General features: G+C 33.9%; 1 protein-coding gene across 8 annotated transcripts in view; it reads left to right on the top strand.

Moving 5' to 3' along the window:
- The window catches only part of PPFIA2 (PTPRF interacting protein alpha 2), a 516020-nt gene that overhangs the window by 349466 nt on the left and 142298 nt on the right, over positions 1-24256 (top strand). For all 8 annotated transcript variants that reach the window (XM_025402781.1, XM_025402785.1, XM_025402783.1 and 5 more), the window contains one exon: positions 16395-16511. In XM_025402781.1, the coding sequence (XP_025258566.1) occupies positions 16395-16511 (117 nt within the window). The remainder of the gene's footprint in view (positions 1-16394; positions 16512-24256) is intronic.

Here is a 24256-nt window from a genome sequence, read left to right as displayed (position 1 = left end):
TTTCTGCATCTGTTCAGATAATTCTGTTTCTAAAAAATTGTGCTAATGTGTTGTATCATATTGATTGATTTGTGTATGTTAAACTATCCTTGCATTCCAGAGATAAATCTCTCTTGGTCATGGTATATGATCTATTTAATGTTCTGTTGCATTGGGTTTGCTAGTATTATATTGAGGATTTTTGCATGTTTGTTCATCAGAAATACTGGCCTGTAATTTTGTTCTCTTGTAGTATCTTTGATTTTGGAATTAGGGGATCCTGACCTTTAAAGTGTTACTGCTTCTTCTATTTTTTGGAAGAACTTAAGATGAATTGATATCAATTCCTCTTTCAGTGTTTGGTAGAATTCATCTGTGAAGCCATTTGTTTATGGACATATTTGGGTTGCTTTATTACTGATTCAATCCCCTTATTTTTTATTTTTCTGTTCAGATTGTCTATTTCTTTTTGATTCAGTGTTGGCAGATTGTATGTTTATTGGAATTTATCCATTCCTTCTAAGCTCTGCAGTTTGCTGGGGTATAATTGTTCATAGTAGTCCCTTATGATCCTTTTTATTTTTTAGGCATTCATTGTAATGTCTCCTCTTTCATGTCTGATTTTATTAAATTTATTAATTTTGGGGACCAGAAGCAGAAAGCTATGGCTTGAATACATCTCCCAAAATTCATAGGTTTGAAACTTAATCCCAGTGCAGTGTTAGGAGGTAGAGCCTAATGAGTGGTGATATGGTTTGGCTCTGTCCCCACCCAAATCTCATCTTGAGTTCCCACGTGTTGTGGGAGGGACCCAATGGGAGGTAATTGTATCATGGGGGTAGGTCTTTCCTGTATTGTTCTTGTGATAGTGAATAAGTCTCATGAGATCTGAGGGTTATCATAAGAGCTCCTGTATGAACTCTCTGCCTGCTGCCATCCACGTAAGAAATGACTTGCTTATCTTAATGAGTAGCCCCTGACTCCCTTCCATCTGTAGTAATTTCTTTAGCAAATGGTTGCTTGGCCACATTTTTTCACATTTTACCTGCCCATGCTGTGAATTTTCCAAGGTTTTTCACTCTACTTTCCTTTTAATTGTAAATTCAGCCCTTAAGACAATCCTTTTCTGTCACACTTCACTGTAAGCAGTTAAAAGTAGTCACGCAGCAGGGTGAATGCTTTGCTACTTAGATATTTCTTTCACCAGATATCATAGTTCCTCATTCTTAAGTTCTTCATTCCATGAAGTCCAATAATATAGACACAATTCTATTAGTCTTTGCAGAGGTGTAACAGGATGGCATTTACTTTAGTTTCCAATACCTTTTTTCTCATTTCCATCTGAGATCTCATGAAAATTTTATATATATATATATGTATATACCTGTTTATATAATCACCTTCCTGCCTCTAGAGACAGTTCTAGACTTAAAGTCTATTTTGTGTGATATAAGCATAGCCATCCCTATCTTTCTTTTGATTATCATTTGCGTGACATAGCTTTCATGCTTTACCATTTGCATGATATAACTTTCTTCAGCTCCTCATTTTCAAACTATGTGTGTCTTTATATGTAAAATGAGTCTCTTATGAAAAATAAACCACTGGATCTTGTTTTATTATTTTTCCCTCTAAATCCATCCAGCCATGCTATGCCTTTTGATTGGTGATTTTAATTCATGTATAGTTAAAGTAATTATTGACAGGTGTGGAATTGCTCATTTCATTTTATTAATTGCTTTCTATATATTTTGCCATTGATTTCTCTCTCTGCTCTCTTACTGTCTTCTTTTTAATTAGACAGTTTTTTTGTAGTTATTTACTTTGATTTTTTTCTTCTTGTATTTTTTGTGTTTATTATGGGCATTTTATTTGTGGTTAGCTCAAAGCTTTCATAAAATATCTTGTAGTTACAAAAGTCTTTTTTACATTGATAGCAACTTAACTTCAATGGAATACAAAAATAAATTTCACCCCATAGAAGGAGAATATTGCAAATGCAATTGGCATTTAAATTTAAACTGTTTTTTTTTTTCCTGTGTTATCTCAACTGTTTCCATTTTAATATTAACCAACATCATTATATTATCTGAATCTCTGCTATTTAGACATGAGTAGACAAAATAGCATGTGAAAAAAAAACACATTATCACTATCAAATAATTTCATTTTCAGGGGTAATTTTTTCTTTGTACTGATGTAAAGGAAATTAGAAACAATGTATAAACCTAAAAATCAGGAATTGTAGTTATAGTTCTGACTTTAACTGTACCACTTGAACATTTTTTTTTTCCTTAAAAAGATAGACAAGAACCACTAGACTAGGTATCAGCAAACTTCTGTAAAAGTCCAGCTAGTAAATATTTTTGGCTTTATGAGCCAGATGGTGTCTGTCACAACTACTCTACCATTGTGGAGTGAAAACAATCATAGACAATATGTAAACAAATGAGTTTGGCCATTTTCCAATTAAAATTTATTCATCGACACTGAAAAGTGGATTTCTTATAATTTACACAATATTATTCTCTTTTAATGTTTTTCAACTATTCAAAAATGTCAAAATAATTTTTAGCTTACAGGTCTGACAAAAACAGAAATAAGGAGCAATAAAAGTATGAAATATTCTATAGAAAGTGCATAGTTTTGAGTAGTTAGAAATTAGCATTGGCAAGTAAGGAAAAGTGGTAAGTAAAAAACCTTTATTCTAAATAGAATATTTACTTGGTTGCAGTAAATATATTCTACTCTGGAAATAGAAGACTAAGGACAAGAAAGGAAAGAGGCAAACCTACTCCGAAGAGGAGCTATAATGCCCACCCAGTGAAACTTACTTTCTCCCTAAGTCATTCTGCTATTCACTAGCTTTGTAACCATAGGCAATTTCCTTTTTCTTTTTGCCTTAATTAGTTCAACCATAATAATAACTTATAATGATGTTGTGAGGTTTAAATGAATTAATACATGCAAACAACATAAAACTGTGTCTTTCAGTAAATATTATGATTATTACTGATTTTGGTAATGTCATTGTGGTCTTTTTAGAGACGATACTGTCCATCTCCTTTAAAGATAATTGAACTGAGATTTAGGGAGGCGACTGTCTTGTCTACAGTGAGACTGACTAGATGGCAATTTGTTGGAGACAGGAATAGAATTATCACTGATTCTCTGTAAACTTCATTTTCTTTATTCATAATAGTAAGGATGTAAAGACCACATACGTTCTGCTTCCTTCTCATACTGACATATTTTGATATGTGCATATTTAAAAATCACATAAAAATAAAATGGAAATGGGTAGAGATAAATGTAACATGATAATTACCATTAGAACTCAAGTAAAAGGATTACTTTAAAAGGAATTGGCCAGAACAATGGATTTAGTATGCTTCTGTTATTTCTAAGAAAGGAACTAAATGAATAAATCCTTCTTATTGCCCTGGCTTGCTTTGTTATATGCAAGATTGACTAATGGATATTGTTTCTGACTTCTACATTTTTTCAAGCACTTTTCAAACACTTTGAAATGCTTTTGTTTTCCTTAAAGCTCTCTTCTTTGCCATAATAGAACTAAAATAATAGATCTAGGACACAGCCTATAATTTTGACACTTTTGCCATGATTGGAGAAAAAACAAGAAAAGCACATGTGTACTTACAGTGTTAACCATGCATGGCTGAAGAGGTCAAATTTCATGATGCTAGAAGAAGAATATAGAAATCAGTAAGTCCATCTTCAGAGAGATTCATTTCAGTGTAACATTTTAAAAGACTCAAATTGATGGAATTATAGTGTGTTTGGATTATTAAAGCAGAATGTTAGTTCTAAAACATTCAAATATCCCCGAAAGCAAATGGAATACACTTGAATAAACAAAAGACAAAGACATGATTAGAATAGTGTAGATTTATCTTTTAAAATTTAATACTATTAACAGTGTTTGCTCAAAGTATTTTTATACTTCTTAGCGTACATAAAGTAAATGAAATATAAACTTTTAGTCATATATTAACATTTCATTTTATTTAAAATGAATATTTATTGAGACTTGAAAACAAATTCTCTCATTCACAGAGCATGTTTCCTACTTTGTGAAATCATCATGTACGGACACATTGGATTATTTAGTTTGCATTCACTTTCTTCTCAGCCTAACTCAGTATCTTTAATTTTGCTTTTGCTTTTTATTGTAATTGGGGGGATAATTAATTACTGCAGTCAGTTGTCATTTATGCCCTTAGCTGAAGCCAAACCAAGTTAGCAGATTTTGATACCTCTGACTTTAGAGGGCAAAGAGCCCAGTGGGAGTGATTGTGAGAAACGAGTATGAATCAAGAGAGCCTCCATTCTGTACAAAGAAGTACTTTATAATAATCAATACCTTCAGTAAATTCTGTTTGCTATTTTCACTGTGAGACACCTATTTCTCTTTTTGAACAGGATTTTTCTGTCTTCTTCAAGGAGCTGAGAAGTTATTAGCAATAGCATCTTCCTTGGTGATGGAGATTTTGCCATATTTTCTTTATGAAACTCAAAACTTTTAACGCAATTACTGCCAATACTCTCAGCACAACACTGAATTATTGCAGTTTCTTTATCCTTGGTAGTGCACTTCTCAGTGTTGTTTACCTTAATGAATACTCTCTACCCTTCCTTATTTATTTATTTGCTTATATATATTCTAAATTGAGTCTTGTTTTCATGCAGTGATACACATAAGTGGTTAAGAATGTGTTTTCCTACCACTAACACATTTGAAAAACTGTTTAGAAATTGGTGTTTGCTTTCATTCTCTAGATTAATTCTTTCACTTTCCTGTATTAACAGCTTCCTTGGCTATTTTTATTATTATTCTTCCATATTATGCCACTCTGAGTTGCTAACCTAGTAAAATAGCAGTCTTGTGCCTTAACAATGTCTACTAATTCTTCTGACGAATATAAGTTGTTTTGTATATTCTGTAGCCTTTTACATGCCTCTAGTGAATATGCTAGTATTTTATTTTATTGTCATTTTAATTATTAGGTAACTATGTAGATGGTCAAAATAAAAGATGCATTATTAAGCATCAGAAAATGTATTGACTGAAATACTGAGTAGACAAATAGAAGAGATGCGTTAGTACAAAGTTGTAATTTTCATTAGAATTACGTTAATAACAATGACAAAGTATAGCTATTGTCAAAATTAACATTGTTGAATATTATAATTCTAAGTTAAATGGATAGCATAAACATCTCCTGAAAAAAAATTAAAAAAAAATTCTACCTAAGAACACATTTGATTTTTTTTTTTTTTGCTATTGGAATCATTATATTTTAAACTTAAAACTAAAAATAATAGTTTTGCATTCCAGTTATTGTTTTAGGAAGGGTTCTTTTTAAAAAATCTTTAAATATTAATTTTAAGAGGTTTTTTTAGTCATTAGAAACTGAGCTTGAATTCCATGTGTATTTAGATATAAGAAAGACTAGTTTAGATGTAAAATTCAGAAATAGCCAAATTTATGTACTTTTCATATGATGTATGTTCAATTAAAAGGTCACCAGAAACTTACTGGTAATGTGCATTTAAATTTTAGCTCTTAGGTAATTGATCTATACAGGAATTGGGAGTACTAGTCAGCCAAATTTGGGGTGGGAAGTTTAAAATAAAGAAATATAGAATATTCTTATTTGTCCAGTAAATATTAGTTGACTGAGTAGAAGTATTGTATGTAGTAAAAATTCTTATGAAGCTTTTTTTTTTTTTTTTTTACCTGAACCAAGATAAATTCTCACAATGCAAACCTCTGATACTCACCTCAAAGCAATTAGATTATTCACTGGAACAGTTCGATTTCACAAGCTTTCAAAATCTGCCCATGGTTAATGAAAACCATTTAAATTGAATGTTACATGCAAGCTGATCAAACTGCACAGACTACATGAAGTTGCTCTCCATTGGTTTTAATATGCTTCAGTGATGCTTATAAATCTTATTTCCAAATGCAGAGCTAGAAAAGGAAATAGTTACTGGCTTGGGGTTCTTAATTCTGCTTAAATAAATGTTTCAACCTTTATGGTTTCCCAATTAATATATAGCAACACAAATGCAAACTATTGTGACTGAAGAGTTGCTTAAGTGTAAATTGTAAATCCCTACTCTTTTACTGGTTTCTTTGTTGTTGTTGTTTGTGTGTGTGTTGTAACTTCATTGTAATCTAAGCATGGAATTCAGCTAGAAGTAGAATAAGCATCTGTGTGGAAGTAAATTATGTGTTGGTGTAGTGAGACTTTGGTAAGTGTCACCCTTGGAATTGTTAATTGAATTTTGGATAAAAATAGATGAAAAGAATCTTTGTTAATTAGATGTTGGCACTATCTGGAAGTTGTTAAATAAGTAGAGACAAATATTAATTTAAAAACATGAGAATGAAAATCCCTGTAGAAATACCATGAAAGATTTTATGTAGATGTAGTTTATTTTAAAAAGTAGTTAAACTTTTTTCAGGATAAGTTTAAGTGCCTATGCTATAAAAGAGTTATAAATAAAAATAATCAGTAAGGTAAAAACCATGACTTTTTTATTTTGAGGAATAAATGAAGACACATTTTAAATGTTTTTGAAGACATCTTCTAAATTGTTTGCCAATGCAGGGCAGGAAAATCCCCCTGCAATCAGATCACAGACTTATAGTCCTGACCTTGATAAATGTTTAAATTGTGTATGCAACGAATCATTTCATTGATTACCAAAAGGCATTACAGCATAATATTTTTAAAACGTTTTGAAGGAATCAGACCTGATTCAGAAATCTCTCTGTTGTGTCTTTTTCTGTATGACTTTAAGTATATTACATATTTCCTCTATGTTAGTTGCCTCATTTGTAAAATAAAAATAAAAATACCAAATTTACAAAGTTACTGGAAAGACTAAATGAGGTAATGTATGTAAATTGCTTTATATCATATGGGGCATGTAATACATATTCAAGACATAGCTATTATTATAGGTAGAAGTTCTTAATTAGAAATTTAATTTCTCAACTCCCATTTCTTCATGTATATTAATATTTCAGAAAGATAAAGAAAGGAAAATGAAGTGAAAACTAAATCAATTTGCATTGATTTTCCTTTTTCACTGGAGAATTCTATTGGCAGAAATTAGTGTCTTAGATACCCTTAGAATTCCATTTTTCTGTCCACAAACACCGCTTCATTCTAAATCTAAAGCAAATACACAATGTGCTTCAATGCAGTGAATCATATTACCTAAGCTGCAATATACTTGCAAATACATTTTAATATTATATTTTAAGACACAACGAAATTGCCTATTACTTTGAATTTACGAAACATCTCTTGATGACTTTCATTAAACTGCCCTTCCATAATCCTACTGCTACCCTCCTTTACGGTTGCTTATGCCTTCTACTTTATCTTCCTCCTCTCTCTAGAGCAGTGACTTTCCTACAAAGCCATTGCAGTATTTCCCATTCTTTTATTTCCCCAGTGAACTCTTCCCAGAATCCTTTTTAACCTTGAAGCCTATAATATGAATATTTGGAAGGCCTTCAAGTTTATATAGTCCTCTATGTGGATAACTAATTTTCTTCTCCATGTATACATCCTGTGTACCTTTCTGTCAATTTTTCCAACTCCTCATAGGCTTTTTTTTCATTCATGTAGCCTGTCATCATTTGACATTCTACAGATATTTCTAGAGTGCTTCCTGTTTGTCAGTCAGTGTCCTAAGAATAAGTGATGAATTGGAAACAGTTTCTAGTCTCAAGGCACTGTGTCAAAATGGTTGGTGAGAAAACTAACATCCAGTTGTGATAGAGTAATCGCTTGCATGACATGAGTTACTGGAGAATACTAAGGAATTCTGTAACTCCTTGGGAAGACATTGTCCCCGAATTCAGCTGAAAGATGTAAAAGACTAAGTGACTAAGAGGCAGTTAAAAAGGAGGAAAGGTAACCCAGGTGAATATAAAATCTCACAGCCAAGATGGCACTTTTTATATGTGTGATGCAATCCTTTCAGTAAACTAGAGCATGCGATATGAATAGAAAGATAAAATTGAAGAAGCAAGTGGAAGACAATTCATTATTGTTATTGTCATTAATAGTGGTTAATGTACATCCAATTTGACTAAGTATTTTACAAACAAATATAATGTAAAGTAGATATTATTTGCCCTCCATTTGATATAAGAAGAACCTGAACTTGAGGTTAAATAGCTTGTACAAGATCTTACAACCAGCAACAATTACATGGGCCAGGACTCATCCTCAGCCTTTCAAGCATATTTAAGGAATGCTTTACTTCCAGGAATCACCTCTCAAACTACTTGCACCTGATTACTGTTAGGTGGTGCGAAAGCAATTGTGGTTGTTGCCATTAAGTATAATAATCTCAGCGTCTGATTCCAAGAAATCTCAAACCTGGAAAGAAAAGTTAATATAGATGCAAAGTTTATGAAAAGAAGCAAATTTATATAATGTGCTTAGCACAGTTTCTGGCACATTATAAGAGCTCAATAAATAATTGTTATTTTTGTTATTGTAGTTTTACTGCTTCCTTTTTTTTTTTTTTTTTTTTTGCCTCTTTAACTGGAAGTAACCTCCACAAGGGAAGGAAACTGTCTGCATTTTCCCCAGTATTTTGTGATACTTAGAACAGTATCAAATGAATATTTGTTGAATAAATGTATTAATATTTCTTAAACCTTCAAGAAATCCTAAAATTTTGGAATATAAAGATATTTAATAGTCTTTGTTATTTTCTAAGAAATCACATTTTCTTCATGATAACATATTTCCTTAAGTTTTCAGGGCATCAACTTGCACTGATTTTTCACCTCTCTTTTAGGGAGGACATTTTACATCATTTAAAGAACTTCATGAAATATTGTAATAAATCTCAATATTTGTTTTTTAATAATTATTTACATTTTCTAGAATGTTCTTCTCCCAGATATCCACATTGCTTGTTCCCTCTTGTCCTCAAGTCCATACTCAGAAATCACCTAATTTGTAATTAAATTATACCTCACCGCATCCTTCACTTGGTTTGATTTTCCCTTTTCTGTTATCAGCATTTAAAAATATGCTCTGCTTATTTTTGTTTATAATTTATTTTCCCCAATGAGAGTACAATTTCCGTTAGGAAGGATTTCTGCCTTTTTCCCCCGATTATAGTTTCCTAATGCTTGGTATATCGTCAGTGCTGAATGAATATTTTTAAAATAAGTGAATCTTTCCAAGATATCAAAGAAAAACAGTTGTTCACAGGCAAGGAGCTAGAAGAGGGTCTGTTGCAAGACATGGTAGTGTTCAAGCTGGTAGGAAAAAAAAAATGAGGGCTAAGGAATTTTGCAGACTGGAGGCCCAGCCACCAAGACTATGGTTGTTTATTGTGTGGGGTCAGAGCTTGTCAGAGCCAAAATCAACCTGACAGAGGCGAGGATATGAATGAAACCTAGAAGACTGGCTTGAAAACTGTTAGGAAGTCAGGGACCCTGTACAGAGGGACTGGATGAAGCCACGGAGGAAGAACATAAATTGTGAAGATTTCATGGATATTTATTAGTTCCCCAAATTAATACTTTTATAATTTCTTACAGCTGTCTTTACTGCAATCTCTGAACATAAATTGTGAAGATTTCATGGACACTTATCACTTCCCCAGTCAATACCCTTGTGATTTCCTATGCCTGTCTTTACTTTAATCTCTTAATCCCGTCATCTTCTTTGTAAACTGAGGAGGATAAATGTTGCCTCAGACCCTGTGATGATTGCATCAACTGCATAAATTGTAGAGCATGTGTGTTTGAACAATATGAAATCTGTGCATCTTGAAAAAAGGACAAGATAACAGCAATGTTCAGGGAACACCAGAGATAAGACTTCTGGCCACCGGTTAGCCAGACAGAACAGAGCCATATTTCTCCTTTTTCAAAAGCAAATAGGAGAAATATCGCTGAATTCTTTTTCTCAGCAAGGAACATCCCGGAGAATGAGAATGCGCCCTGAGGGTAGGTTTACAGACGGCCCCCTTAAGGCCAGCCATCTTTTATGGTCGAAGCCGAAGGGATGAAATAAGCCCTGGTCTCCTGTATCGTTCCCAGGCTTATTAGGATAAGGAAAATTCCTGCCTAATAAATTTTGGTCAGACAGGTTGTCTGCTCTCAAATCCTGTTTCCTGATAAGATGTTATTAATGACAATGCGTGCCCGAAACTTCATTAGCAATTTTAATTTCGCCCCATCCTATGGTCCTGTAATCTCGCCCTGCCTCCACTTGCTTTGTGATATTTTATTACCTTGTGAAGTATGTGATCTCTGTGACCCACACCCTATTTGTGCACTCCCTCCCCTTTTGAAAATCACTAATAAAAACTTGCTGGTTTTAAGGCTCAGGAAACATCACGGATCCTGCCGACATGTGATGTCTCCCCCGGACACCCAGCTTTACATTTCTCTCTCTTGTGCTCTTTCCCTTTATTTCTCAAACCAGTTGAGACACTTAAGAAATAGAAAAGAACCCACGTAACCATCCGGAGCGGGTTCTCCCAATAGAAAATATGACGTGTTTGAGAGTGCCTAGAAGGAATGGGTCAGGCTGTTATAAGCTTATGAGCAACCAGAAAACACAAATAAGGATCAAGACAAAGCAATAAGCCAGAGAGAAAAAGCACACAGATGCCTGAGATTTAGTTGAAGCACTTTAATTTTGCTAATCCCATCATTCCTCCAACTTTTTCCAGGTACTTTTTGCCACAGGAATATTTAACAACTTACAGTGCTAGGAACACAAAGTAGTAGAAACACAAAATGCCTGTGATCTTCTATACACCTAAAAAATCTTCTGCCATGTTTGTCTGGTAAATTCTTAGTCAGTCTCTAAAATCCTCACTTAGATGTTGCATGCTTTGTATTGTCTTCCATGTTTCCGGATTCATTTGCAAGTCACTTTTAGTTGCAAGTGACAGAAAACCATTCCAAATGAGTTTGGGCACAAAAGGGGAAATTTGGGGCTTGGCTCATATTACTAAAATGCCAAGGAATGATTTAAGGATGCCTAGAATCAGGACCAGAAGCAATTTATTAGGGCCTCATCTCTTCCATGTGTTTTCTGCATGTGTAGGAATTAATGAAAAAGAGTACCCCATTGATATTCTACCAGTTTACCTTCCTTAGTAGATAGAGAGAATAGTTTCCCATAGCTCAGCCAGAAACATGTAAAGTAATAATATTCTGATTTCCCTGGCTTGGATCATGTGCCCACCCATTTTCCATGGGCTCTTGGTTCCTTAATTGACAGTCTGTGGGATTAGAATAAGAAAGTCTCCAGGCCGGGCGCGGTGGCTCAAGCCTGTAATCCCAGCACTTTGGGAGGCCGAGGCGGGTGGATCACGAGGTCAGGAGATCGAGACCATCCTGGCTAACATGGTGAAACCCCGTCTCTACTAAAAATACAAAAAACTAGCCGGGTGTGGTGGCGGGCACCTGTAGTCCCAGCTACTCGGAGGCTGAGGCGGGAGAATGGCGTGAACCCGGGAGGTGGAGCTTGCAGTGAGCCGAGATCGCGCCACTGCACTCCAGCCTGGGCGACAGAGCGAGACCCCGTCTCAAAAAAAAAAAAAAAAAAAAAAAAGAAAGTCTCCAATGAAAATACAAGATGTTATTATCAAAAGAAATGTGAAGGGATACCTAAAAGCAAATGTCAACAGACACTTGATAAATGATGATTGAACAGAAAACACAGTTGAGAAATATTTATCTTGAACAGCATTCCATGAGCCTTCAGTGGGCTGCTAACTCACTGAAAATATATGCAAAACTTTGCCTCCATATGAATCTGTCCAGGGAGGCGTCCAATCTTAATGATGTACAAAGGATTCCAGAAAGGGTATCAGCCCTTGGAAATAAAATGTTTATGCTTCCTAGCCCAGCCCGCTATTAACTTCTCCTGATTTAGTAGACTGCAAATGTAAAAGCGGAGCCATTTGAGGCAATGTTACAAATTAGGAAGTATAAGGATATGGAGTTAAGTTTTATTTCACTCTTACTTCTTAGTCCATTTGTGCTGCTGTGACAAAATGTCTGAGACTGCATAATTTATAAACAATGGAAATATTTATCACAGTTCTGGATACAGGAAAGTCCAACATCAAGACATCAGCAGATTTGGTGTCTGGTAAGGACTGCCTTCTACTTCCATTATGGCACCCTGAACAATGTGTCCTCACGTGGCAGAAGATGAATGGCAAAAGGCTTACTTAGCTAGTACCCTTGAGGTCTTTTATATTGGTACTAATTCCGTTTATCATCTCCTAAAGACATCACCTCTCAAAACTATCAGATTGGGCCCTAGGTTTCAATATACAAATGTTGGGGGTTGGAGGAGGGCATATATTCAAACCACAGCAGTTCTCCTCATTAATCTGTCTTTATCTTAATCTGATCATTTGTTAAACATGAATCATACCCCCTTTGTAGATAAAACTAGTTTAGCACAGTGCTTGTACATAGTGGGTTTTTCAGTACAGTTATATAAGAACTGGGTAAACAACAGGACTTGTACATAAGTGGTTCCTCCTACTCAACATGTAATCATATTTGGAGTAGTGTCTTAGTCTGTTTTGTGTTGCTATAACAGAATATCACAGACTGGATGATTTTTAAAGAAAATAAATTTATTTCTGAAAGTTCTGGAGGCTGGGAAGTCCAAGGCATGACACTGGCAACTGGCATGAGCTTCTATGATGCCTTATCCCATAGCAGAAGGATGGAAGGGCATAAAAGCATGTGAGATGATACAGAGAGAGGATGAGGGGCAAACTCCATCCTTTTATCCAGAACCCACACCAGTGATAAATAACTCACTCCAGAGATAACAGCCTTAATCCATTTATGAGAGCAAAGCCCTCAGGCCCTAAAAACTTGTTAAAGGTCTGACCTCTTAATACCATTACAAAGGCAATTACATTTCCACATAAGTTTTGGAGGGAACATTTAAAGGATAGCAAGTAGGCCATGTTGTTTAGCAGTGAGGCATCCACACCTATGTTAGTTTTCTTGTAGGCAAATTGCTTGGGCCCTCCCTCTGACAACATTCCCTCTCAGGGAGAGCCTAGGGAATATTTTGAGACCATCCGCTGCTTTTCATTCTATTTACTGTCCCAAGCTGGTACCCTAGCCATCTCTTGTGTTCACTTCTCAAACCAGCTAAGAGAATTTCCTAAAGAAGTCTGTGCTACCTTAGGGTCTAGTGATTTATTGGTGAACTCTTCACTCTTTAAAACAGATTGAAGAAAACACTTAACCCCAAAAGGTGAATTTTTAAAAGAGAACTACTAACTTCCCCCCTTTCTCCAGTGTCAGAAATAATCCACTTATTAACACCCACAATTAAATCAGGTGCTGAAGCTTTGGTTTCATAACTACCCAGGATAATTTGTTATTGGGGAAAATAGCATATTAGAGTGGTAGAGAATATAGAATATGTCATATTCATTCTTCTGTATCAAGAGCCAACGTTTTTGGACTTGATTCATTTTTACAAAACAAAGTTAGCATGTTAGTGGTTGAAAAATATGTCTTTTTTGGAACTAATTGTCATGTATACACTGTAGCAAACTTGAAGTTTAGAATTTTAAAAATCATAGTGGCTCAATTATATTTGTACTTTTTTTTGAATGAATTTGATTTCTTGATTATTTTTAATAGGGACATTAATTCGTCTTTTCACTGATTCATTCAATAAACTTTTATAGATGGCCTGCTTTATTTCAGGCACCAGGACATATTTGAAAGTCATTTGTTTATTAAACAAATGTAAGCTAATCTATAAACTGAGAGTTACATTTGTTCTTGAAATAGTTTTTAAATGTCTCCCTTCACTTCTGAATAGATTAATAATAGAACAAAGCATATAATTTTTAAATGGCCTGATACTTTGTATTAGCATTTCTGTTGGTCATAGGTGTTGTCTCTAGTGGAATGTCAACAAATGATACTTGAATATTTTAAACTTTATGATTAATAAAATCTCATAATATCTCAATTGTAACATAATATTTATGCCAAAAGCAACATGTTAAGAGTGTAATATAAAAATAATATATCTAGGAGCTATTTTTTTTTATTCTTGTCATTCCTTTGATGTAATCTATTTCCACGTTGACTAATGTGAAAAGAATGTTTCTGAAGTTTTGTGTACCCTCCAAATCTTTATCTTTTGTTATTTTTTGAATTAATTAGGTTCAGATCTTTGTTTTCCCATATCCATGTATTATTTAATTCAACATATTTTTAGTGAATACCCTGCACATAATAACTTGATGTGCTACTTCATATGAAAATGCTGTTTTCAATGAAGCATTCTTTTGAAAATTATTTTCTCAGGACGTATTATTAGGACTTGTGCTAGCTAAATAAATGAGCAAAATGAGGAAGTGGAGAAATGGAATAATAAACTTTAATGAGTGCTACATGCACAAAAATAAATAGGGATATATTGTAAAACGTGTTCGATGACAAGACACATTCACTCTGAGGAGTGGTATCTCAGCTGTTTTTAAAGATGGGATTGTGTCCCCTGTGATAGCTGAGGAATAATGTTTTAGACAGGAAGATCATCAAATTCTTCAGTTCTGTGTAGGTAAGAGACAGGTATGTTTGAGGAATGGAAAGAAGGCCAGTGTTGCTGAAGCAAAGGGCTCAAATAGGACAGTATAGACCTTGTTAAGAAGTTTAAATTTTGGCTAAATAAGCTGGGAAAACATTAGTTTAAAAAAAATTAAATTATTTTATTTTATTTTATTTTATTTTATTTTAAGACAGAGTCTTGCTCTGTCGCCCAGGCTGGAGTACAGTGGCACAATCTCGGCTCACTGTGATCTCTACCTCCCAGGTTCAAGGGATTCTCCTGGCTCAGCCTCCTGAGTAGCCGGGATTACAGGTGCCCACCACCATGCCTGGCTAATTTTTGTATTTTTAGTAGAGACCAGTTTCACCAGTTGGCCAGGCTGATCATGAACTCCTGACCTCAAGTGATCTGGCCACCTTGGCCTCCTAAAGTGCTGGGATTACAGGCCTGAGCTGCCGCGCCGGGCCAAACATTAATTTTTTTAGAAAGCTGAGGGGTTACACAATATAATTTAAGTTTGAAAGATGTACCTGGCTGCTTTGTGGATAATAGATTGTAGATGGACAAGAGTAAGAGTGAGGGAGCCAAGTATTTGATGATTACAGTTATATGAGAGAGAAGAACATATAACTAGAAAAGGATATACCAAATGCTCAAATACCAGAGATTATATAGCAAGATCAGCTGATGTCATGGACACATGGTGGTAGATACGGCATTGAAGTAGTGTCAGGTAGCAGGGCAAACACCCAACCCCTTGATACCATGTTTTTTTCAGTTAATGATTATTTGTCTTGTGATATGTTGGTCTTGTAATTTCCACATGTAAGTTTAATATTATTCAGATCTTATTGTGCATTAAATACTATGTACATTTATTTCTCCCAGAACTAATATTGACTAATACCTGAGTTGATAATACAATAAAATATGCCATGAAATAAATAAGTTACAGCATTAATATAATGTAAAATATTTTCAAAGTGATGTATATATATACATATATATAGCAAATGTATTTTAAAATGCCATTTTAAAAAGACTGAAGCACTATTTTTCACTCTATATATTACTATGATCATTTATGCTGTAACTACCTGATAATTTGTTTTTTAATTGAAATAATTATGTCATTAAAATTGAGCTGAAAGTTTGCAAGAATTAACTGCTTTCTGAATTTGTGTTTGCAAATTAATTAAATTTGGTAAAATAATGGACATTAAAATTATAATAATAAAACAAATTTAATACATGTTCATGACAGAATTACAAAATATTTTTTAAGTCCAGCTATGTATCTGCTTATATTAAATTGCAGATGGGCTATCAATGTAGGCGAAATTGCTGTGCTCATAGTCTTCAACCTTCAATCTTTTTATTTATGTGCCTTGTATACTTTAAAAATAGAGACCAAAAAACATTTTTATTACATCCTATGAATTAATTTAGAAAAAAATTTCTGAATTAACGGCACATTAATACAAATACATCATTGATTTAGATGCACTTCCAACTAGAAAATATTTTCTTAAGTAAATTTCACAGTGCTTTAACCTCTTCTTGGCAGAGATGTTATGAAGTTTTATAAATATTATTCAAAATGGTGACCTACATTTAAACATATATTTTGAATAATAATTCAAAAATGTAATGTTCACTTTCTGGTTATTTTTTAGTGTTCATTAGTTCTTAATCACATTGAAGTAAATTCATTTTCTTTTTTTATTTTATGCTCTATTTAGACTTTAAAGGCATAGTGCTTTTATTTTGCAGATTGTTGCCTTGCGTGAACAAAATGTTCATATACAAAGAAAAATGGCATCAAGCGAGGGATCCACAGAATCAGAACATCTTGAAGCGATGGAACCTGGACAGAAAGTCCATGAGAAGGTATGACACACACCACATGCTCTTACATGGAAATGTTTACTTCTTATATCATTTGACAGGAAGTATAAAAACCACATAATGAACATTTTTTAGTTTTTGTTGATTCTTTGGTCAAAAGTTCAAGGTTTATGATGATTTCCTTTCTCATTTTTTGTTCTTATTTTGATTCTCTTAAATATAATACGTATGTGTATATGTTGTGTGTATGCATATACACATATTTGAATTTTTTACCTGCTTTTAATTGATTCTCTTAAAAGTATTTCAATTATATAGAATTGAATTTATAATATATATAAATAATATAATTTAAAGTACACATACACACATTGTGTGTGTGTATATATGGCATATACATATAAATACATATATAGGCAGGACTATTTTAAGTCCTAAACAACACTTTTGAATTGTAAGTGATATAATATACAATTGGTAACTTACTGGTTGTTTATGACTGCAAAAATTGTTGGTAAACTTTTATTTGATTAGTATTCTTCCTGCATTGTTTGAGGCCTCAGCAGTACTCTTGTTAATGAGAGATAACATAAAATGATATGTGAAGTCATGGGACTTTTACCATTTTTTATAATGCAATGATTCTCCCTTTGGGTGAAGTTTAGTCTCACTCAAAGGAAACTAGCACTCTGTTGCTCCACTAGCAAAAGACAAAAGGTTTCTGTGCAGGACTACTTCTTTCCAACACAAGAGGAAGAAGGTAAGTTATTGGCAGGTCCAGAATCAGATGAAAATTACACAGAGGCATTCACACATCCTGTGTTGGAAACTCAGGAGAATCATTTGCCTGTAACAAGTTATATCTTTGGATTCTTAAGCTCCTAAATGAAGACCACATGAATCAGCTAGCTAAATTGCTGTAATTGAAAATGTCAAGAGTTTCTAAAACCTAGCCATTAAGAAGCAAGTGACTGGACAATACAATAAATAGCATTAGAATTCTTACTATAAATTAAGTTTATCATTTCCTTACTTATGTGGTTAGAAAAAATAGAGGGACTTCTTATGTTTCTTCCTTCAAGTAGAAAAGCAAAATAAAGTAAATAAATCAGATGAATTTCCAGAAAGAAGCTTCTATTCTGGTGGCTGACAAATGAACAGATCTTCATGTAAGACCACAAATTTAGCCTTTAGCCATGTATTTAATAGAAATCTTAAGCTCAATATAAAATGTAAACTACAATTTGACGTATTTCATCAGCTGTATCTGAGATTAGAATAAAATTATTTCTCTTTCCTTCAACTAAATGAACTGATACTGCTTCAGTAGATATACCACCAAGCTCTTTAATAAGGCATTTTCACTCTACACTCAGTTTAGGAAACCAACATGTAATTTGATATTGCTCTTTCATTTTAATTATGTCATTAGTAGTATACCTCTCCTCAGAGAATTATAGAATCACAATTGGTTCGTTATAAAAATGGATTTTATGGTCATCCAGTCTTTTTCATAGAAGGCTACAAATTATTGTTTTCTATAATAATGCTGTATTTATGCTAATCTAGTCTAGAAATGAAGAAATATACCTTTCTCAGACATGAACAACTTGAGATTTTGTTTATCTTCTACCAGATTACTTCATACTTACAGCATTCTTCTTATGGAGGGGGAGGGCAGGGAATGCTCACACATATATATCTTTTTCAAATATTGTTTCATCAAGATACTGTTAGCAGCAGCAAATCCATACAGGTCTGTAGCAACCTCAATTCTTGCCTTCTCAGAAGAAAGAAATTGACTGTGGGCATGAGGCAAAGGGAGAGACAAAGGCAAGTTTTAGGGTAGGAAAGTTTTAGAGCAGGAACAAAAGGAAATAAAGTACAGCTGGAAAATGGCCAAATGGGCAACTTAAGAGATTCAAGTGTGCAATTTGACCTCTGAATTGGAGTTTTATACACTAGCATGCTTCTGGGGTTGTGGTACTTCTCCCCTGATTCTTCCCTTGGGGTGGGCTGTCTGCATGTGCAGTGGCCTGTCAGCACTTGGGAGGGGCCACATGCACAGCCTGTTTACTCAAGTTGTATACATGCTCACTGGAGGCCTTTTTCCCTTAGCAGTTGAGTGTTCCTAGAGGAATGTTCTATTCCTATACCAGTTAAACGCTGCCATTTTGCTTCTCAGTGCGCATGCTTGAGTCCACTCGCCCGACTCCTGAGATCTTATCTGGAGACTGCTGATCACCAGATTCAGATGTTTCCTATTTATTAGAGACTGTCTTTCCCTGGCACTGGCAGCAACCAATAATTGTTTTACAGAGAGAGTTTAACAGCCACCTGACCATCACCTGTTGGTTGCCGAACTACCTACTCTAACAATATAACCACTAAATATTTGAATATGCAGACATTAGAGAATGTAAGACAGTTTATGACAGATTATTTTTCAGGAACTGGTTACAGAATTAGAATGAGGATTTACGCATAACTGATATTTGTCTCTATTAATCTTCACAGATATAAGTGCACATATAGAGGATTTTGAGTCATTGGTGACCCAAAGCACTTGTCTTTAACTTTCTTTGACTTCCAGTTCTTAGGGAAGGCATTTCAGCCAGTGGAGAAAAGAAATTGTGTGCCAATGCTAAGTCAATCACTTCTTGTGTTGGTGTAACTAAAGGTTTTTTAACATTATATTACTGGTATTCATTTCCTTTTTTCAGCTTCCTTGAATTTCAAGAAGAGTGATTTCTAAATGCTTTAGAATAATTATATATTATTATCATGCATAATATCATGCCCATATCCTTTAGTGTGAACCTAAAATATGTACAATATGTCATATATATTTAGTCTAAAGTTAAAAATATGTAAACTGTGTTTCAATTTATATTAATCCTGTGATTGATTTCTCAGGATGATCCAATAAAGTGTTGTAATAATTAGTTCTATTTATGTCACATTTTTAAATTTATTTTTATTTACATATTTTTGAGACAGTCCAGGCTATAGTGCAGTGGTATAATCTTGACTCACTGCAACCTCCCCGTCCTGGGCTCAAGCAATCCTCCCATCTCAGCTTTCCAAGTAGCTAAGACTACTGGTGCAAGCCACCATGCCCGGCTAATTTTTGTATGTTTTGTAGAGACAAGAGTTTCACCATGTTGCCCAGGCTGGTCTTGAACTCCTGAGCTCAAGCAATCTGTCCACCTCAGCCTCCCAAAGTGCTGGAATTACAGGTGTGAGCCACCGTGCTCAGCTATACCACATTTCTTTACCTGACATTTCTTGATAAAACATACAACAGTATCCTGATTATTATTTTCATTGTCCTTATCTAAATACTTCCAAGTTATACACATAAAATATTATAGAGCATTTTTAATATCAAAATCATCCTCCATGACATGATTATTCGAGGTATATTAATGCCATAAAACAAGTTGTCAAAGTATTGTAATTTAAAGCCTATTACTTATTTTTTTAATTGAGAACTTTTAAAAAGGTATATTCAAACAAAAGAAAAGAGAATATTATTTTGGCAGATTATCAACGATGATTGTAATGTTAGTGTGTAAATTGAAAAGTGGTTGATCAAGACAAAAACGTAAAACAATTTTTAGATATTAATAGAGCTAAGAAAGTGACTTCTAAATCCTAGTCGGAAGGATTACCCTTTGTTTAGGGAAGTTAATTTATTTAAATTACACAGTCAAGGTGGGTGATTAGCCAACAGAAGATGTTTTATGTCAGTGGATTAAGAAATGTTTGACAAAATAGTTGACAAAAATAATCTCATAAAAACACACTCTGAAATAGGCCTTATTATTCATGGAAAAGTCTGGTAATTATTATCAGCCTTTTTAAAAGAAAACAATGAAAAGAAAAAACACTTAACTGAAACGAGTTTAAATATTTCTGTGTGGTCTTAAATGTAATTGATTGTTTTAGAAGAATATAAATATTCACAGGATAATACAAATTTTCAGAACACTAAATTCCGCCTTTTCAGAACTGGGCTCTAATAACTTTTTCCTATTTCTTTCTAGATGGAAGTTAATTGGTGAATTTTTAAAAGTAAACATGCTGCTCTTGTAAAGGAGATAATAATGCTTGTTACTTCTATAATCTGTACTTCTAATTATTTTTTCAACTGCAAATATTTGCTAACTGATGTGATTCAGTAGAATATTAGATATGGTAGAGATTCAGAAGATATAGTCTGTAATAAATTTGGTAAGAATCTACAGTGAGAAATAAACATGCCCAAATTAATATCATAAAACATGATAAATATTGTGTTATCAAAAATAATATTGAGTTTAAAAATAAGGTTAATTAATCCTTATTGAGGGGTGTCAGAGAGGCAATGTGGAATAGCGATTTGTTTGAAGTTCCTATCTCTGCCAACTACTAGCTGTGTTAACCTTACCCTTTAACACTCCTGAGTCTCAGTTTCAGATAAAATAGTCTTGCCAACTTACAGAGTTATAAGAATAGAAACACTATATTCAATAAATTACATCATCTTAGGCATATTGTATACAAGCAATGAATGCTTATTCTATTTGTTAATACTGTGTTTTCAATCAAATAAATATTTAGTGGCAACCTTATTAAAGGTACTAGGAAATGGGCCCTATTCTAGGTGATGGGAATATAATGATGAATAAGATAGTTGAGGGTATAGGCAATAAACAAATATACACAGTGTAAAAGGGCGTAGATATGACCAAGGGACCCGTACAAGGTGAGTGGTGAAGACATTAAAGAGGCAGATCTTTTTAAGATGGTGGGATTTGAACTGAAGCCTGAGAAATACAAGGAGTCAACAATATGAAAAAGCTTTCACAAAACGATAGTCACACTTAACTATATGCAGTGAATTTTTGTACATGTCATGTATTAGTGACTGAGACACTAGTTCTTCACAGATCGAAGAGTGGAGTTGACTGACTCTTCAATGACCTTACAACAGATGAGGCACATCCTCGGCATGTCACGTGAGGTTCTTCCCAAGCTGGCTGGCCTCTTCTCACCTCCCAGGCCTCTTTGTTTATCATTCCCACTTCGAGCTTAATTACTAAGTGAACTTAAGTTAAAGCTTCCTTTTTAAAGTTGTTGCTCTTATTCTTCTCTCCTCTTTGAATCTGACATTTATTCGTGACTGTTCTCTAAATTAAAATAAAATGCAACATAATAATTTAAGCAACAGTAATATGGAAATGTGAAAGCTGAATAAATGTAAAATCAGAAATAGATTTTTGTTTGCATGTTTTCAGTTCTTTAGTTCTTGTCAGATAGAAGAATTATGGACAAAAAGTACATAAAGCAAAATGAAGAATCTGTGGCAAGAATAATCCTTAGATGGGTACATTTAATAAATAATTGTCTAGTATTTTCATTGTGGAACTATTGTTCATGAAGGGTATTGATCCAAAGTGATGCCTTTATCAAAATTAAGAGTTTTGTAGACTTTTAGCAATATAATGCTGTTTTAGAATGAACAACCAATGACAAAAATAGGTACTTAGAACAAGCCAATATAGCTCTCTGAGCAATGTGATCCTCAGTGAAGACAAAGGATTTCATTCCATCATGCTATTGTGAAATATTGAGATATCATTGTATGAAGATTTGCACATTCTCATGCAAACCTGTCAGCTGTCCAGTTAAAAGTTTGGCTTATCAATATATCTCACCCTATTTTAAAATACCAATAAGCATCATTTATCACTAATGCCATTCTTTTAATGATTCTTACTAAATTCTAACTAAAAGTCATCATCCACAGGCATGTCTACAATATATTGACTACATTTTGTTAATTTTTATGTGTTCCTCAATACATGTTAACTACTCCCAACAACCGTTCTTTCAAAGATTCAGTCTTGTCAACTGTAGCTCATTTTATGCATTATTGATTCCCTCTCTCAAAAATAGTTATAATTGGGCTTATTTACAACTAGATTGCACTCACAGAATATTTTCTTCTGTGTATTGATCCCATATATTGTACTCTAATTCCTAATAAAACATAACAACTTGCATGATTCTCCTTTGTTCTTCAGTTGAATTGTCAAGTAATGAAACCCCAAACCAAATGGAGTTTATGAATTTGCCAACTTGGAAAGAACAGGTCCAATGATATACATGGACTGGACTGGCCCAGTGGTTCAAAGATTGGCTAGAAAAGGGGCCAAAAGAGTAGAGTTAGGCTATTCTGTGGCTTAGCCATATATACATGAAGTTATATCAATTTTCTAGAGGCTGAGTTTGAGAGGAAGCACATAACCAAAGGTCTGGAATCTTCTATATGCCATGGCAAAAATAAAAATCTTTTAATGCTGTGTGGAAACTCATTAGGTTCAAAACAAATCTCTCGGGGAGTAGTGACTGGATTATTGTGTGTTAACTAAGACCTTATTAGATGGAAAGATGAAGTGAAATCGACTCTGTTGTCTTCAATAATAAGTATAATGAGAATTTGAGGGACTCAGAATAAACTTTTTTTTTTTTCTGAAGAAGGATATTTCCAAAGACTTTAAAAGACTGGCTGACTGGAAATTTGTTCACTAACCTTTATTTATTAACATAATTGGAGGGTTCGTTTTGTGCCAAGGAATCTGTTGTCTTTTGGTGATGTACACAAGAACAAGTTATTTTTCCTCTGTTTTGTTTTGTCTGATCTGTTAAGCAAGGCCAGGAGAATTTTTAAGTTTTTCATTCAGAAGTTCCTCAATTAACCTAATTTTATTTTCTCACTTTGGTAGAATTTATCTATCTCATCATTTCTCATAAAACACAAGCTCCCCAGAAATTTAATGGGTATTTGATGGGACCCACTCCCCCAACAAATGAAATTTCCAGGAGAAGAACCTTAGGAAATATTGTTCTGTACAATTTTTAACTCGTATAAGTACTACAGTATTTATATTTTAACTCTTAATATCGTCGAGCGTCAAGAAAGAAACGCAGTATGTAATGTTTCCAGAGATGCTCTTTATCCACAGGGAAATAGCCCATGCCAGAATGAGCATTCTACTGGATATGCCTCAATATGGAATTAAGGAATGCTAGTTCTTGACCTTTAAAGTTAGGCAAATTGTTTCTCAAACTTGCCTCAAAACCTCATTAACAAAGGGGCTATAGGTCTTTAGGAATGAGATAAGTAACCGGTATAAGTCTTTACATGAATTGTGTTATTTGATCTCTGTAACAACAACCCTGTGAGGTTTGTAGAGCAAGGATCAATGGCTCAAAGTCACATAGCTCATGAACAGGGGGATCTGAGATAAACAGGTCAAGTAAATAAAGATTAAATGTGAACTATGGAGGGAAAGGCAGCGTAAAACTACCTAATTTTATGAATTTCAAAATATAAGATTATTTACTTTAAGCAAAGTCTTAAACCTGTCCATGTTTCTAAGAGAATGGAAGAGTTTATTAGAGTGAGCATGAGGCTTACAAAAATTTCAAAAAAGCCTACTCAAAGAAAACTTTGTTATACCATGTGTAATGTCTTCAGCACACATTTAATCAAGTATATTTCCCCAGCAATTTTTACTGCTTTTTCTTTTGCCATCATTTTTTTTCTTTGTCTACTCCAGTGGTACCCAAAGTTTTTGGCACCAGGAACCAGTTTTGTGGAAGATAACTTTTCCACTGACTGGGGGTGGGGTAGGGGATGGTTTCAGGATGATTCAACCACATTACATTTATTTTGCACTTTATTTATATTATTATTACATTGAAATATATAATGAAATAATTACACAACTCACCAC

Source organism: Theropithecus gelada, chromosome 11 (assembly GCF_003255815.1).
Source record: "Theropithecus gelada isolate Dixy chromosome 11, Tgel_1.0, whole genome shotgun sequence".
NCBI lineage: Eukaryota > Metazoa > Chordata > Mammalia > Primates > Cercopithecidae > Theropithecus > Theropithecus gelada.
The sequence above is the reverse complement of the archived record's forward strand: the minus strand, read 5'-3'. Positions and strand labels throughout refer to the sequence as shown.